We start from the raw sequence: 13,028 nt of genomic DNA on the forward strand, positions 1-13,028 counted from the left end.
CTATGCAGGTTCCACATAAGCGCCTGCCACAGCCCTGACCGAGACACCTAGGAAATTATGCCCCTACCTCCCTCACACCAAGGAGGAGGCCTGCCACCCAACCGTGTACAAGTAGGCCTGAGATGACAGTCAATACAAGAGAAAGTGCTTCAAAAAGCCAAGCCCCTGAAATTGAAGGCCGGACAAACACTTCCCCTGGACAGATGAAGGGCCAACCTCAAGGTGTGTTGACTCCTCCTTCCCCAGGATCACCTTGTGGAGATGACTCCAAAAGGGCTTGGGGTTGGGACCATCCTATATTGGCGACCCTCCTGCCTAAATATTGATAATGCCCAGACAAGCACAAAGGGACCTTGGGAAACATCACTACCACACCACCACCCCAAACTAATAGGTAACCTGTGAAAACAGGTAAATTTCTGGAGCAGGTTCCCACCAGGAATTCCAATGCCTGGTCTTACCATTTGGATTTTGACAAAACCATCTTTCACTGAAAGATCTCATGGGCCCCAACCTGAAAAAATACTGTGACTGCATTTCTTCTGTAATGACTGTACTGTTGTCACAGCAGCTGAAACTACTAGTGTAGGCAGGACATATTTTTATCCACATAACAATTTGTATATTTACATGAAAACTTTTAATCGCAGTAACTTATTAAATCCCCAATGTTAGTTTTATGTGACAATTAAAAACCTTCTGGAAATGTGTCAAAAAGACCTAAAATAAGTACTAATTTTTAGAATTGGGAAGTCTACGTATAATAAAAACAATAAATTGCAGCTAAATGATAGTATAGCTCTAAGCTATTTGGTGTTTTCTATAAATTGGTTCTTGTGGAACCTGGGGACTAGTGTGAAAGATCTACAGTCTTATAAAAATGTCATAGTACTTCAGCTTTTAGGGTAAAGTTTAAAAAGTTTTCTGATGGCCCTAACCGGTTTGGCTCAGTGGATAGAGCGTCAGCCTGCGTACTCCAGGGTCCCAGGTTCGATTCCGGTCAAGGGCATGTACCTTGGTTGCGGGCACATACCAGGTGGGAGGTGTGCAGGAGGCAGCTGATCGATGTTTCTCTCTCATCGATGTTTCTAACTCTCTATCCCTCTCCCTTCCTCTCTGTAAAAAAATCAATAAAATACATTTTTTAAAAAAAGTTTTCTGATGGATCTTTACATTAACTAATTTTTACTTTCTGACATTCCTAATTAACTTTTTTAAGACTGGGGCTAAGTGAATTCTGAGACAATAAATCTCTCCTTTAAAGAGTAAAACCTTGTCAATGAGTTGACACTCGTGCCCAAAATAATAAAAAGAATTAAATGATTTGGACACACTTTAAAAGTTATTTTTGTCCAAGATACAATGTTTCCTATCCTTGTCTATTATCTGAGGTCCCTGTGGGAGGCAGCTCCTGAAATGGCTCCCAGTGATCCCCAGTTCCCAGGATTCAAGCCCTTGAGAGATTCCCTCCCCCTGAGTGTGCGCTGGACCTATGACTTCCTTCTGACAAACAGGATATGGCCAACGTGATGGGATGTCATTTCCAAATGTAAGTTATAGAAGCCCGACTTCTGCCTTGCTCATACTCTCTTCTGCCCTCTCAACTGCTCCTCTGATGAAGCCAGCTACCACGTCCTGAGGGAGGGGCCGTCTGGCAAGGAACCCAGGGCAGCTTCTAGCCAACAGCTCATGAGAAACTGAGGCCCTCAAGCCAACAACCGAATCCTCCCAACAGCGTGCGAGCAAGCCTAGAAGCAGACCCTTCCCCATTCCAGCTGAGCTGACTGCAGCCCCCGTTGACACCTGATTGCATCCTATGATTGATCCAGAGCCAGAGACCCAGCTAGAGCCACACCCAGGATCCTAACCCAAAGGGGGATAACTTGTTACACAGCGATAGATAACTAGCACAGTTATCACCCTCCCTTAGAGGCAGACGAGGATTTGTTTCTCTTCTTTTCAGAAAGCTGGCGCCCAAGAAACACTGAGAAATGAGACTCATCTGGGCCATGCACGTAAGGGTCAATTCCAAGACACTTATTAAAAAAAAAAAAAAGAAATGGTGACATCAACTTCTAAGCTAGCCTCTAATTAAAGCACATGGTGTGACAACGTCAAAAATATTTGTAATTAGTGTAAGTTCTGTGCTCACATCCATTTTTTAAAAATCACAGAGATAAATGGTCACACACACATGCTGTTTATGGTAGCTTTCTGGTTCTGTGTCTGACATCACCAGCAGGGACAGCGGGAATGTCCCTGTTTTGTCCGGTTTTACTCCAGATTTCAAATAAAGCACCACAATGTGCACCTCAGTTTCTGGTGTCACCGCTAAAAGGGGCCAAGGCTCTATTTTAAACAATGACTGGCTGTATGTTTGGGAGAGAAAATCTAGAGGTGAGCCTAAAGATAAATATAGAAAAATACAGATGCTCTCAAAAATGTCTGGAAATGGTGAAAATGAATCTGGCTTGCCCAACCTGTGATCATTTGCACAGCAACAATAAGCCATACGTGTAATCAATTAAAGCAAGTCCAAACCTTCCCAAGCCACTCATTCATGAGGATCAAACATTAAGCGCTCTTTAAAAATGTCTCCTTGCTGGCGTGAACTCATTAATGCATGCTTGGTTCCAAACAGTCGATGCAGGACGAATATGTATGGATAAATATAAAGCCACACCCAGGAGTCATGGGTTTGTGGTCTTGTGATTGGTTTTGGTACCCCAGTAAGGCAAAGTGGGGGTGATCTGAAGAAAGCAGGTGTTCCAGGGTCCGGGGAAGCTGGCCCGCTGGGAGCCATTCACCCATTAGGAAACTAAGGGACTGGCACCTGTTGCCTCAGCTCCCAAGCGGGGCAGTCCTACTCTTCTGTTAAACATCACATCCTTGGCTTAATGAGAGAGAAAATGGGTGAATGGTCTAGTCTCGCCCCCCACCAATCCATACCCTTCCCAAAACCCCAGGCACAAGGCGCTCGCATCTTCAATGTTAACAGACACAGCCGAGTTAGCTCTCAAAAGAGCGGTTTCGGTATCCACGACTCTACAATGGACAAAGCCACCGAACTGCTCATATCCTTTTCAAAACTTGGTGGTTTTAAACTTCTTCGTTTTTTGCCAAACCGCTAAGGGAAAAGAAATGTTAGTTCCCTGATTTAATTCACGGTCTACAGAGCTGAGAGAGAACCAAAAACTAATGCCTTTCAAATAACTAATGCAACACATTATTTTGGAAACTGGCGAAGGCTAAGTAATAGTAATGCTATTTACTGAGAGCCTGTTCCGTGCCAGGAGCTTAGCTGTACAACTGACAGGCATTCTCTCCAGCTCTTACGGCACCAAAGCTTGGCTGTGCCCACTTTCACAGCTGCAGAAATATGGGTTCTGAACAGAGAAGTAACTTATCAAGGACACGTCCCAAGCTGAGAGCCGGGATTTATATAGTTATACAACCATAACCACCTCCCAGTTTTCAAATCTCTCCATCACTTCAAAAAATTTTCCCCATAAATCCCTGCTCCTGGGCCCAGCCCAAGCAACCACTGACCTGCTTTCTGTCTCTATACACTGAGTGGCCAGATTATTATGATCTCTGAACGCATAATAATCTGGCCACTCAGTGTATATCCTATATAATAAAAGGCTAATATGCAAATTGTCCCCTCGACCAGGAGTTCAACCAGCAGGCAGGCTGGCCAACTGCCCATGTCCCCTCCCCCTGGCCAGGGTGGCCAGACCCTACCCATGCACAAATTCATGCACTGGGCTTCATACACACACACACACACACACACACACACACACACACACACACACTGAGTGGCCAGATTATTATGCGTTCGGAGATCATAATAATCTGGCCACTCAGCATAGATTTGCCTTTTTGGAATACTTCGTATAATATGTCGCCTTTTGCATCTGGCTTCTTTTGCTTAGCCTAATGCTTTTTGAAGTTCATCCATGTTGTGGCATGCACTATATATATTGACTAGAAGCCCGGTACATGAAATTCGTGCACGGGGGGGGGGGGGGGGGGAGGGGGCGGGGGCACTCAGCCCAGCCTGCACCCTCTCCTATCTGGGACCCCTCGGGGGATGTCCTACTGCCGGTTTAAACCAGCAGTCAGACATGCCTCTCGCAATCCAGACCACTGGCTCCTAACTGCTCTGCCTGCCTCTCGCAATCCAGACCACTGGCTCCTAACTGCTCGCCTGCCTGCCTGCCTGCCTGCCTGATCGCCCCTAACGCCTCTGCCTGCTTGCCTGACCGCCCCTAACCCCTCTGCCTGCCGGTCTGATTGCCCCTACCTTGCCCCCCTGCCAGCCTGATCGCCCCTAACTTGACCCCCTGCTGGCCTGATCACCCCTAACTTGCTCTCCTGCCAACCTGATCACCCCTAACCGCCTCTGCCTCAGCCCCTGGCCTAAGCTGCAATCTGGCCTCCCTCTGTCTGGCCTCCCGCAGTCTGGCCTCCATCTGCCTGAGCCTGGGCCCTTTGCAGCCGCTGCAGCTTTGTCTAAAAGGACTTCCAGAAGGTTGTCCAGAAGACGTCCACACTAATTAGCATATTACCCTTTTATTAGTATAGATAGTTCATTCCTTTTTATTCCTAGCCCTAGTCCATTGGATGGATTCACCAGTTGGTCCCTGAGGTGGCTTCCACATTGGGGCTACCGTGACTAATGCTGCCATGAACTTTCACGCGTGTGTCTTTGAGTGTCTGTTTCCAGTTCTGTTGGGTAGATTCCTAGAAGTGGAACTGCTAGATCCTATGGCGCATGTATGTTTAACTTTTTAAAGAAACTGCCAAACTGCTTACCAAAGTGGTATCACCATTTTTTATTCCCTCCAGCAAACAATAAAAATTTTAAGCTGAATGTTCAAGAAATTGAAAAGACTGTATATTCCACGCATGCACCAGTGGATGTGTGTGTGTCAGGCAGCAGACTGACTCCAGTGTGAAATGAAAATGCGTAACACTGCAGATCACGTCAGAGTGTTAGTTACCCACCAGCCTGGTGGTGGGCCCGCGGGCTTCCGAGCAGCCCTGTCTGTGTAATTACCTCAGATGGGCCAAGTGCAATAACGCTGGCATTTGAGATAAACACACTGAATGATCACCATCTCTCAATGGCTCCTTACCCTTTCACCACTCCGCCTTTCTGACACATTAATTCTCATTTTTCCCAGTTGACTTCTGATAGGTCCCTTGGGAATCTATGCCCAGAATACTCACTGGGTCCCTCTGTAGCTTCTTTGGTGCCTGGAACTTTTACTAATAGATAATAAGTAAATGGTGTTGACCTGTTTGTTTCTCCGTTTTCCAGGCAAATAAAAGTGTCCAGTAAGCCCATACCAAATTCTGAATCCCGTGGTCACAATGGCCAACCTGGACACAACACTAGTGATCACCATAGTCCCTCTGGCTGCACCTGAATGTTATTAATCCATTAAAACAAGTCCGTGGCTTTCTTCCTCTCCAAACCAATTCGACTCCATTTTATCAGATTTTGGAGACACTCCAACTGCTTTCTAATATCTACATGGTGTTGCCTCCTAGCCCCAAGTCTGTAATGTGCTTGTAAAGGCTATTACACTTGTCGGACATGGTTTATTTTCAATAACCTCATAGCTTTTTCTTTTTCTTTCTTTCTTTTTTTTTTTTTTTTTTTTTTTTTTTTTGGAATGCCATAGCCCTCTATATGTTAGCTTATTCTTTGCTTGTTATTGAGGGCACAATGCACCTGCCCCCCGCTGCCCTGAAGTGCATGCACTTGATTTCTGGATAAGAGATGGACATGGATGAGGGACAGGGCCCTGGGGGGAAGGAGGGGGGAGGAGGAAGGGTGGTAGGAAGGGAGAGGGGATAAACCCAAACACTTTCCCATTACAATGTGCAACCATGTGTATTTTTAAATCGGTTCTCATTTACGAACATAAACGTACTTAAAACAGTTCCTATCTAAACCCTTGAATGGCCACATGTATTAGTGTCACCTGTTAAAAAATTTCATTTTAAATCTCCTTCTGGTGGCAGGGAATCAACCTCCAACAAGAAGAAAAAGTAGAAATCATCACCAAAACCAGCCATCTCACTGCCAATTCCTAACCGAGCTCCCCACCAATGCTCCCTTGGCCTGTGTACATACACCAATGCCAAGGCCAGCCCTGGACAAGGCTCCGGTAAGAATCAAGTCCCACTGTGCACTAGTCCCCTATTCACTCTGCGTGCACCATCTTTAGTCTTCACAGAATCCAGTGAGGCAGCTATAACTATCCTCTCTTACAAATGAGAAGCTGGGGATCCGAGAAGAGGAATGAAGTGCCCGAGCTGGCAAAGCTAGAGAGAGAAGCAGTGGCAGGATTCAAACTTAGGACTTCAGACTCCAAAGCTCATCCTCATTTCTCTCTGTCAGGCTGCCTCTCGACTTAAACTCCCGTATCCCTCACCATGGTTGCCAAGAGACGCCACCATTTCTTCATCCTCATCATCAATAAATATTTATCAAGGGCCCACCGCCTACATGGCATTGCTCGTTTCCACAGCAACACAGTCGGAGTCATGGGAGTATCCCATGCTTAAAAGAACAATGCTGTAATGCCCTGTGATCATGGCTCTGAAAGGTGATGGTTACATACGACAGCAGATGCCTCTCGGCTGGCAGCTCGGACAGAACCTGCAGGAGCTGTGCCGGGGAAAAGCAAGAAGAAATTCAGTGGAGGAGAAAGAAAGATAGTGCGTTGTAACCCAAGAAGATGGTCTGCTGTCACTAGGAATGTGTTTGCAATTGTTGCTGAAACAGGATCCAAGCCAGGTTTGCACGTTAATTGTTCTTTTATTAGGAAACAAATCGAGAAATCCAGGACCGAAAGTAAAATCTGACTGTACTGCTAACAGTAGTTCCCCAGAGGTCTCTGGCAATGATTATCGAGTTAAATGACTACACTGCTAACAACTGCAATCGCAAGTCAGCCCCCTCTAGGATCCATTTTTGCTCTCAATGTATGAAGTCTGATCCCCCGTAGTAAATGGACCAATTACCCCCTTATCCATTTGTTTAACTGTTTCCTTCTTAACCCATCCTAGATCATGTTTTGCCACACTCTTAACAGGCTGACTTTAAACGCTTTTTTTACTAGCATTCCTTACAAAAATCATCCTGACTCGTGAAACACGTCTTAGAGTAAGGGAGAATGACAGGCTTACACCATGGCTTCTGGACACAGGGACCAACATGGTACAGCAAAACATATCACCCCAACTGCTTGCTAAACGGAAGCTTACAGACATGAAGTTGCTTTCCAGAGTGGGAATTTTCATATTAAAACAATATAGAGAGCATGCCATTGAATTTAAAATGTATTATTTACCCAAACTTGACAAAAGTTTTAAATAAGAGGCTTTAAAGGAAATCAAGCTATTGTTATATGTATGCTAGATTTGGATTCCAACAATTTCTGTATTCAGAAAAAAATGTGAAATATAAGTCCATTTTTAAAAGTCAACGTTTGCAACATTCCTGCATCTACAAATGTGGATGTTCATGAGGGAACCTGGGAAAGTCATCTAATTTAAATAGTCTAGTTAGCGTTAAACCAGAATGAATAGACTATACTGAAAATCCCCATTTTAACAAATGAGGCTTAGAATACACCCACTCTCCAAAACAATCTACTCCCACTCATTTAAGGAGCCCTTGGAACAAACGCAGTCGCTTTCTCAGTACATGCTATAGTAGATTTGCAGAAGCCACCCGGCTCAGGTAGAACCAAAAGAAACATATGGTGACTTAACAGTCGATTTCTTCCCAAACTGTACTCCAGGATTGCTTTTCTTTCCCCTGTGTTCCAAAGAGCAAACAAAGAAAAGGTGCTTGCTCCTCACACTTCTCTAATGTTTTAACAAAAGGCTGCTGAATAAACACATTACTCATTTAAAAATTGAAAAGAAGTTCTATTCCAGAGATGAAAGCAACTAGATTTGCATTTTAACAGTTGTGGGCGAGCGCCACCTGGCGGTAGCATCCTGAACCGGCGTGCTTTCTGCACTGAACTGGTCCCCAAGCCGCTATGGTTTTGTGGCAGGCCAACCCAAGAACGGATTCAGTGAGACCCATGGTGGAATATTTTTAATACTGTCTTTGCTGCGAGACGTGAGTACATACTATTAATGTGGGCCAGGACTTGGAGGACAGGAAAATCTAAGTCACAAATCATGCCTGGGTCCACAGGACTGCCACAAGCAGCTTCCTCCTCCCTTCCCTCCTTAGCACAACTAGTACAGACCCAAAAACCAGAAAACCAAGACTTGAGCACCATCTTTAGAACAGTGTCGTGGTTGTTCCTCTTCTCTCCCTTGCTAATCCGACCTCTCATCTTCACACACCTCAAAGGAAGCATCCTAGTCGCCTAACTTCTCTGCCACGGAAACAGGCTGTCCCTTCACAGAAGTCCCATATTCAGCTCCCGTTTGGGTTTGGAGCAAAGGAGACCCCAGTGCATTTCCAATAGAAGGTCACTCCAGCGATTCTTAACTTCGGAAGCAGCCTGTTTAAAGATGATACATTCCCCTAAAGCTCCTTGCCTGCCTGCCTGCCTACTGTCTTTTTCTTTCTTCTTTCTTTCTCTCAGCGTGATAACATAATGGGCATCGCTGGTAGTCAGCAATCCAAAAAGCGCCTTTCCTGAGTCCCACTTGCTCATCTCAGCCTGTCCCTGTGATCCCAGCAATCTCTATTCAGTGTGGTCACACCAAAGCCAACTGGTGCTCAGAAACTTCAAGGTGATTTTGAACTTGGAAGCTTACCTTCGCCACTTCTTCCCTTCTCTCCTTCCCGCCACTGCTCTTTTGGGGGTTCAGGACTGGGAACTGCCTGTGGTACAGTTTGGTGGTATGTAAGCCCCTGAATCGTGGGGGTCTCCTGTGCATGCCAACTTACCATCGGGAATACACCAGGGCACCCCCACACTGAGAATTGCCCCTGCTCACCTTCCTCCCCATGGTCAACCCCAAATATGAGTCCCCCAAACTTTTCAGGAGCAGACATGCTCACAGGTCCAAGCCACTCTACTTGAAAGGCCGTTAACAGGGCGCCCATTCGCTCTGGGGAAAAAACGGGGTGGGGGGGTAGGAAGGAGGTTTGCTCGCTCTGTGGTTAGCACAAACACCCCCACAGGTGCAATCGGCGCTTAAGGACCAGCTTAAGGGCGCAGCGTGTGCAGGGGCAGTCTGGAGCTTCCTGTACATCCGGGAGAAAAGCAACCGCAGCCCGGCAGCAGCCCCGGCAGCCCCGCCTGCTGGCGACCAGTCCACCGCACGAAAAGCGCGCGCTGCCCGAGAAGCGGCCGGGCGAGAACGCTCCACGCCGGGCGTCCCAGCTGCTTCTCATCTCGCCGCCCAAACACGCAAGTGACAGATTCCGACAAGTGGGAGGCAGCAAGTGGAAATATTCCCAACAACCGCGGAAAGTTACTCCAGCCCGCAGGGGGGGGCGGCCGCAAAGTAAAGCGGACAACTTGGCCAAACGCGGCGGTCGCGGGACGCGAGGGGCCGGGCTCGCTGGCCCCAGCGCGCCTGGCGGCGACTGCCGACGTCTGGAGGCAGGGACTCGGGCTCTGGCCACCGAGACCCGAGCCCCCTGCACCCGCACAACTTTCTCCTCCGAGGGTCCCGCGGCGCGTCCCGGGAGGAGCGGGGAGCGGAAAGCGCACTCACCTGCGGCGCTCTGTGCCCGAGCGCCGGGCAGCGGCGGCAGCTGCAGCCGCAGGAGCAGGCTGAGGGCGAGTGCGGCGAGGCTCGCCATCCGGGCGGCGGCGGGCGGCTCAGCCCCTTTCCGCGGGGGCCGGGGCCGGGACTGGGGCGGGCGCGGGGTGGCCCCGCATCGCCGGCGCGGCCACGGGCTGTGCGCGCCCTGGGCGCCGGGCGGTCTCTGCTGGGTTCCCGGAGTCGGCGCCGCTGCGCTCCAAGCCGAGGCGCGGCGCGAACTGAGGAAGGAGGCTGGGCGGGGGCGGGACGCGGGGGGGTGGCGGGGAGGCGGGCCGGGGGGCGGTGTCCCCCGAGTCCTAACGCCGCCGCCGCCGACGTCGCCCGCCCTGGCGCTCCGCCTGGGCCGCGCACACACCCTCGCGCGCACACCCGCGCCAGGCACACGCTCACCCTCAGTGGGGTTGGCCGGCTCGGGGCCTCTCGCACAGTCACGCGCCTGCACACATCCCCTCCACCCCGCACACACACCCGCACGCATACGCCCCGCAGGTTCCTCGCGTCTTTGCCTAGCGCTGCGCCACGCAGCCAAGCATCGTCTGCCGGCTGGGGCGCAGGTACGGGGGGCGGTTGGGGGAGGAGTGAAAAAGGGAACAGCCTTTTGAACTCGGAATGGGAGAACAGGTGAGTGAGGGCGGGGGGGTGGGTAGGTGCGATGGGGGGAAGGGGGGAGGAAGCCAGGTGAATGGGGTGGGGGTCGGGGGGAGGAGGAACGGGCATCTGTCCTAAACTGGGGCAGGCATCTGCTGGCGAGGGTCTCAGGCACGCCCTGAGATGAGAATTTCATCTAAGCGTCAGCACCTCCCCACCACACACACACACTCTTCTGGGCTCATGACTGACCACGCTGCTATCACCAGCCACCCCCCCCACCCCACCCCCGCTCCCATCAGCCGCCCAGGTATCCCTCTTATTCAACTACATCTCTCCCTTGCCCCCACCTCCACGTTGGAGGGGCAAAGCGGCACCCCTTTCTCTTGCTGCCTTACCCCCTTCCCTTTCTCCAGAAACAGAACCGTGTAGCTTTTTCCTTTTTCTTCCTGGTCTGAACAAAGGCCTGCTTGGGGCTGAAAACCATAGATCAGAGTCAAAACTGTCCCTTGGCTCAGACTCTCCGCTCTCCTGGGAGCGGGGCTCTCGTGGATCCTGGCCTGGGATGGGGGCTGGGGGGGGGTGGCTGGGCTGTGAAAACCAGGGGCAGGGACACCTGGGCAATGCTCAAGAGACTCACTCCACAAACCTGGCCAAAGCTTCCTCCTGTGTCAGGACAGCAATCCCCCCCCCCTCCCCCTGCAACCCTCATCCTTGTTGGAATTCCAAGAATTGGACTGGACAGACTTTGGGGGCGAAATATGATCAGGAATGGCCAGGATTTCCACAGTGGGGAGCCTCGGCTCTGGACTGAGTTGCTACAGCAGAGAACACCGGGCCTCTCTCCCCCAGTTTCCACCGGGTGGAGTGGGTCAGTCCCCTTGAACGAGACCCATTAACTCCCCCACCCTCATTTGTAATCCTAGGCACTTGCTTCCACCCTCTGGTTCCCACCACTACCCCCACCTTCAAAAGGTGAAGGGCTTGGACTAGTCCAGTGGTCGGCAAACTGCGGCTCGCGAGCCACATGCGGCTCTTTGGCCCCTTGAGTGTGGCTCTTCCACAAAATACCACGTGCGGGCGCGCACGTACAGTGCGATTGAAACTTCGTGGCCCCATGCGCAGAAGTCGGTTTTCGGCTCTCAAGAAATTTCAATCGTTGTACTGTTGATATTTGGCTCTGTTGACTAATGAGTTTGCCGACCACGGGAATAGTCTATTGGAACAGCCAGTGTGTAACACACACACACACACACACACACACACTGCCAGGCAGGTTTCTCCATGTCCTGGTTCCCAGACCCCCTGTCTGGGGAAAGTGGGGTTGCACAGATGGGGATGGTGGGAACTTTGAGTGGGACCTTTCACAGACTGCCTCAGGGATTCTTAATAATTCTACAAATACTTAACAGAGCACTTAGCAGGGCGCCTTACTCTGTGCTAAGTCTCTGGGGAGGCCGAGATGAATGGCCCTCAGGACATTTGGAAGGGGAGATCCCTTAGGCTCAGAGCTAAACTGCTGGCTATTTCCTACCCTCACCCAAGGCCTGCAGAGAGGCCTGACCCCAGCCCATGCCCTATGACCCTAGGCATGGCTGACCCCAGCCCATGACCTATGACTATAGGCATGGCTGATTGCAGGGCACGGCCAGACCTAGGACAGCAGGAAGTTTCTAAGCCAGTAAAGAGCTTGGTGTCACACTTCTAACTTGTCCCTGCTCCCTTGGGCTCCTATTCATTCCCTCTCGAGCTTTCTGAGAAGTATAAACAGCAGTTCTCAGTGTCTTCAGAGCACACACCCTCCTGCACCCTCCTGAGCCTCCCACTATGTTACATCACTGCCCGAAAAGCTGCTGGGTCTGAATGGGGTTCATGTGGCCCTGAGAAAGGCTCCATTGCAAAGGTAGCCCAGCGGGGGGAGCAAGCCCAGTGCCCGACCTCGGCCCAGGCTGTACCTGCCCAGGTGCGCCCTGGCCCTCTGTGCTTTCCCAGCCGCCCTGCACATCCAGAAACGGCCCCTCTATTCTTTCAGGAGCACCTGCTCACAGCAAGGCTCTGGCACCAGGCACACCGCTGAGCTTTGGCACCTGCTGTTCCCTCTGTCTGGACCACCCTTCCCAGCATCATTTCCCTGGTAAACTCACGCTGGTCCTTAAGGTTTCCTGGGAATCTTTGGCCAAGACGCACTTCCTGCCCAAGACCTGTTGCCAAGGCCCCTGGGCTGGCCGCTGTGGCGATGCTTTTCACACTGTAGGGATGTGGTTTCTCCCCTTGGTCAGTTCCACAGACCCGAGTTCTCACTTAACAGGGCTGCTGGGTTACAGGAGGGAGATGGCTGCCTCAGGCCACAGATGCCTCAAACCAGGCCCCCTCTGAACTGGCTTCTCAGGGAGAGGAGAGTGACAGCAGCATCTCCCACCCCCCTTCCCAGGAGCCCAGTGCTCATTAGAAAAGAGCGGCTGCTTCCCCCTCTGCCCCCATCAGCCTGGGGAGCTCAAGGCTTGGCTCGGCCTCAGTGCTGGAGCCAGGAGCTGGAGAGGGTGCAGTGGCATTCTGCCCCTTTAATTCTGCTCAAGAAGACAGCCTCTTATCCTTGGGGTGACTCGGCCCTTAACCCTTGGGAACCTTTGGCCAGACCTCTCTGGGCCTCAGTTTTCTTATCTGCACAGTGG

General features: G+C 50.7%; 1 protein-coding gene across 19 annotated transcripts in view; it reads right to left on the minus strand.

The window, feature by feature from the left end:
* PTPRT (protein tyrosine phosphatase receptor type T) overlaps window positions 1–9,960 on the minus strand; it is a gene marked incomplete at its 3' end in the record, with an annotated part of 976,718 nt that extends 966,758 nt beyond the window's left edge. For all 19 annotated transcript variants that reach the window (XM_080686646.1, XM_080686642.1, XM_080686645.1 and 16 more), the window contains exon 1: window positions 9,718–9,960. In XM_080686646.1, coding sequence (XP_080542772.1) covers window positions 9,718–9,805 — 88 coding nt within the window. In that variant the 5' untranslated portion in view covers window positions 9,806–9,960. The remainder of the gene's footprint in view (window positions 1–9,717) is intronic.
* Window positions 9,961–13,028: the final 3,068 nt, after the last annotated feature.

Source organism: Plecotus auritus, assembly GCF_963455305.1.
Source record: "Plecotus auritus genome assembly, chromosome: 8".
NCBI lineage: Eukaryota > Metazoa > Chordata > Mammalia > Chiroptera > Vespertilionidae > Plecotus > Plecotus auritus.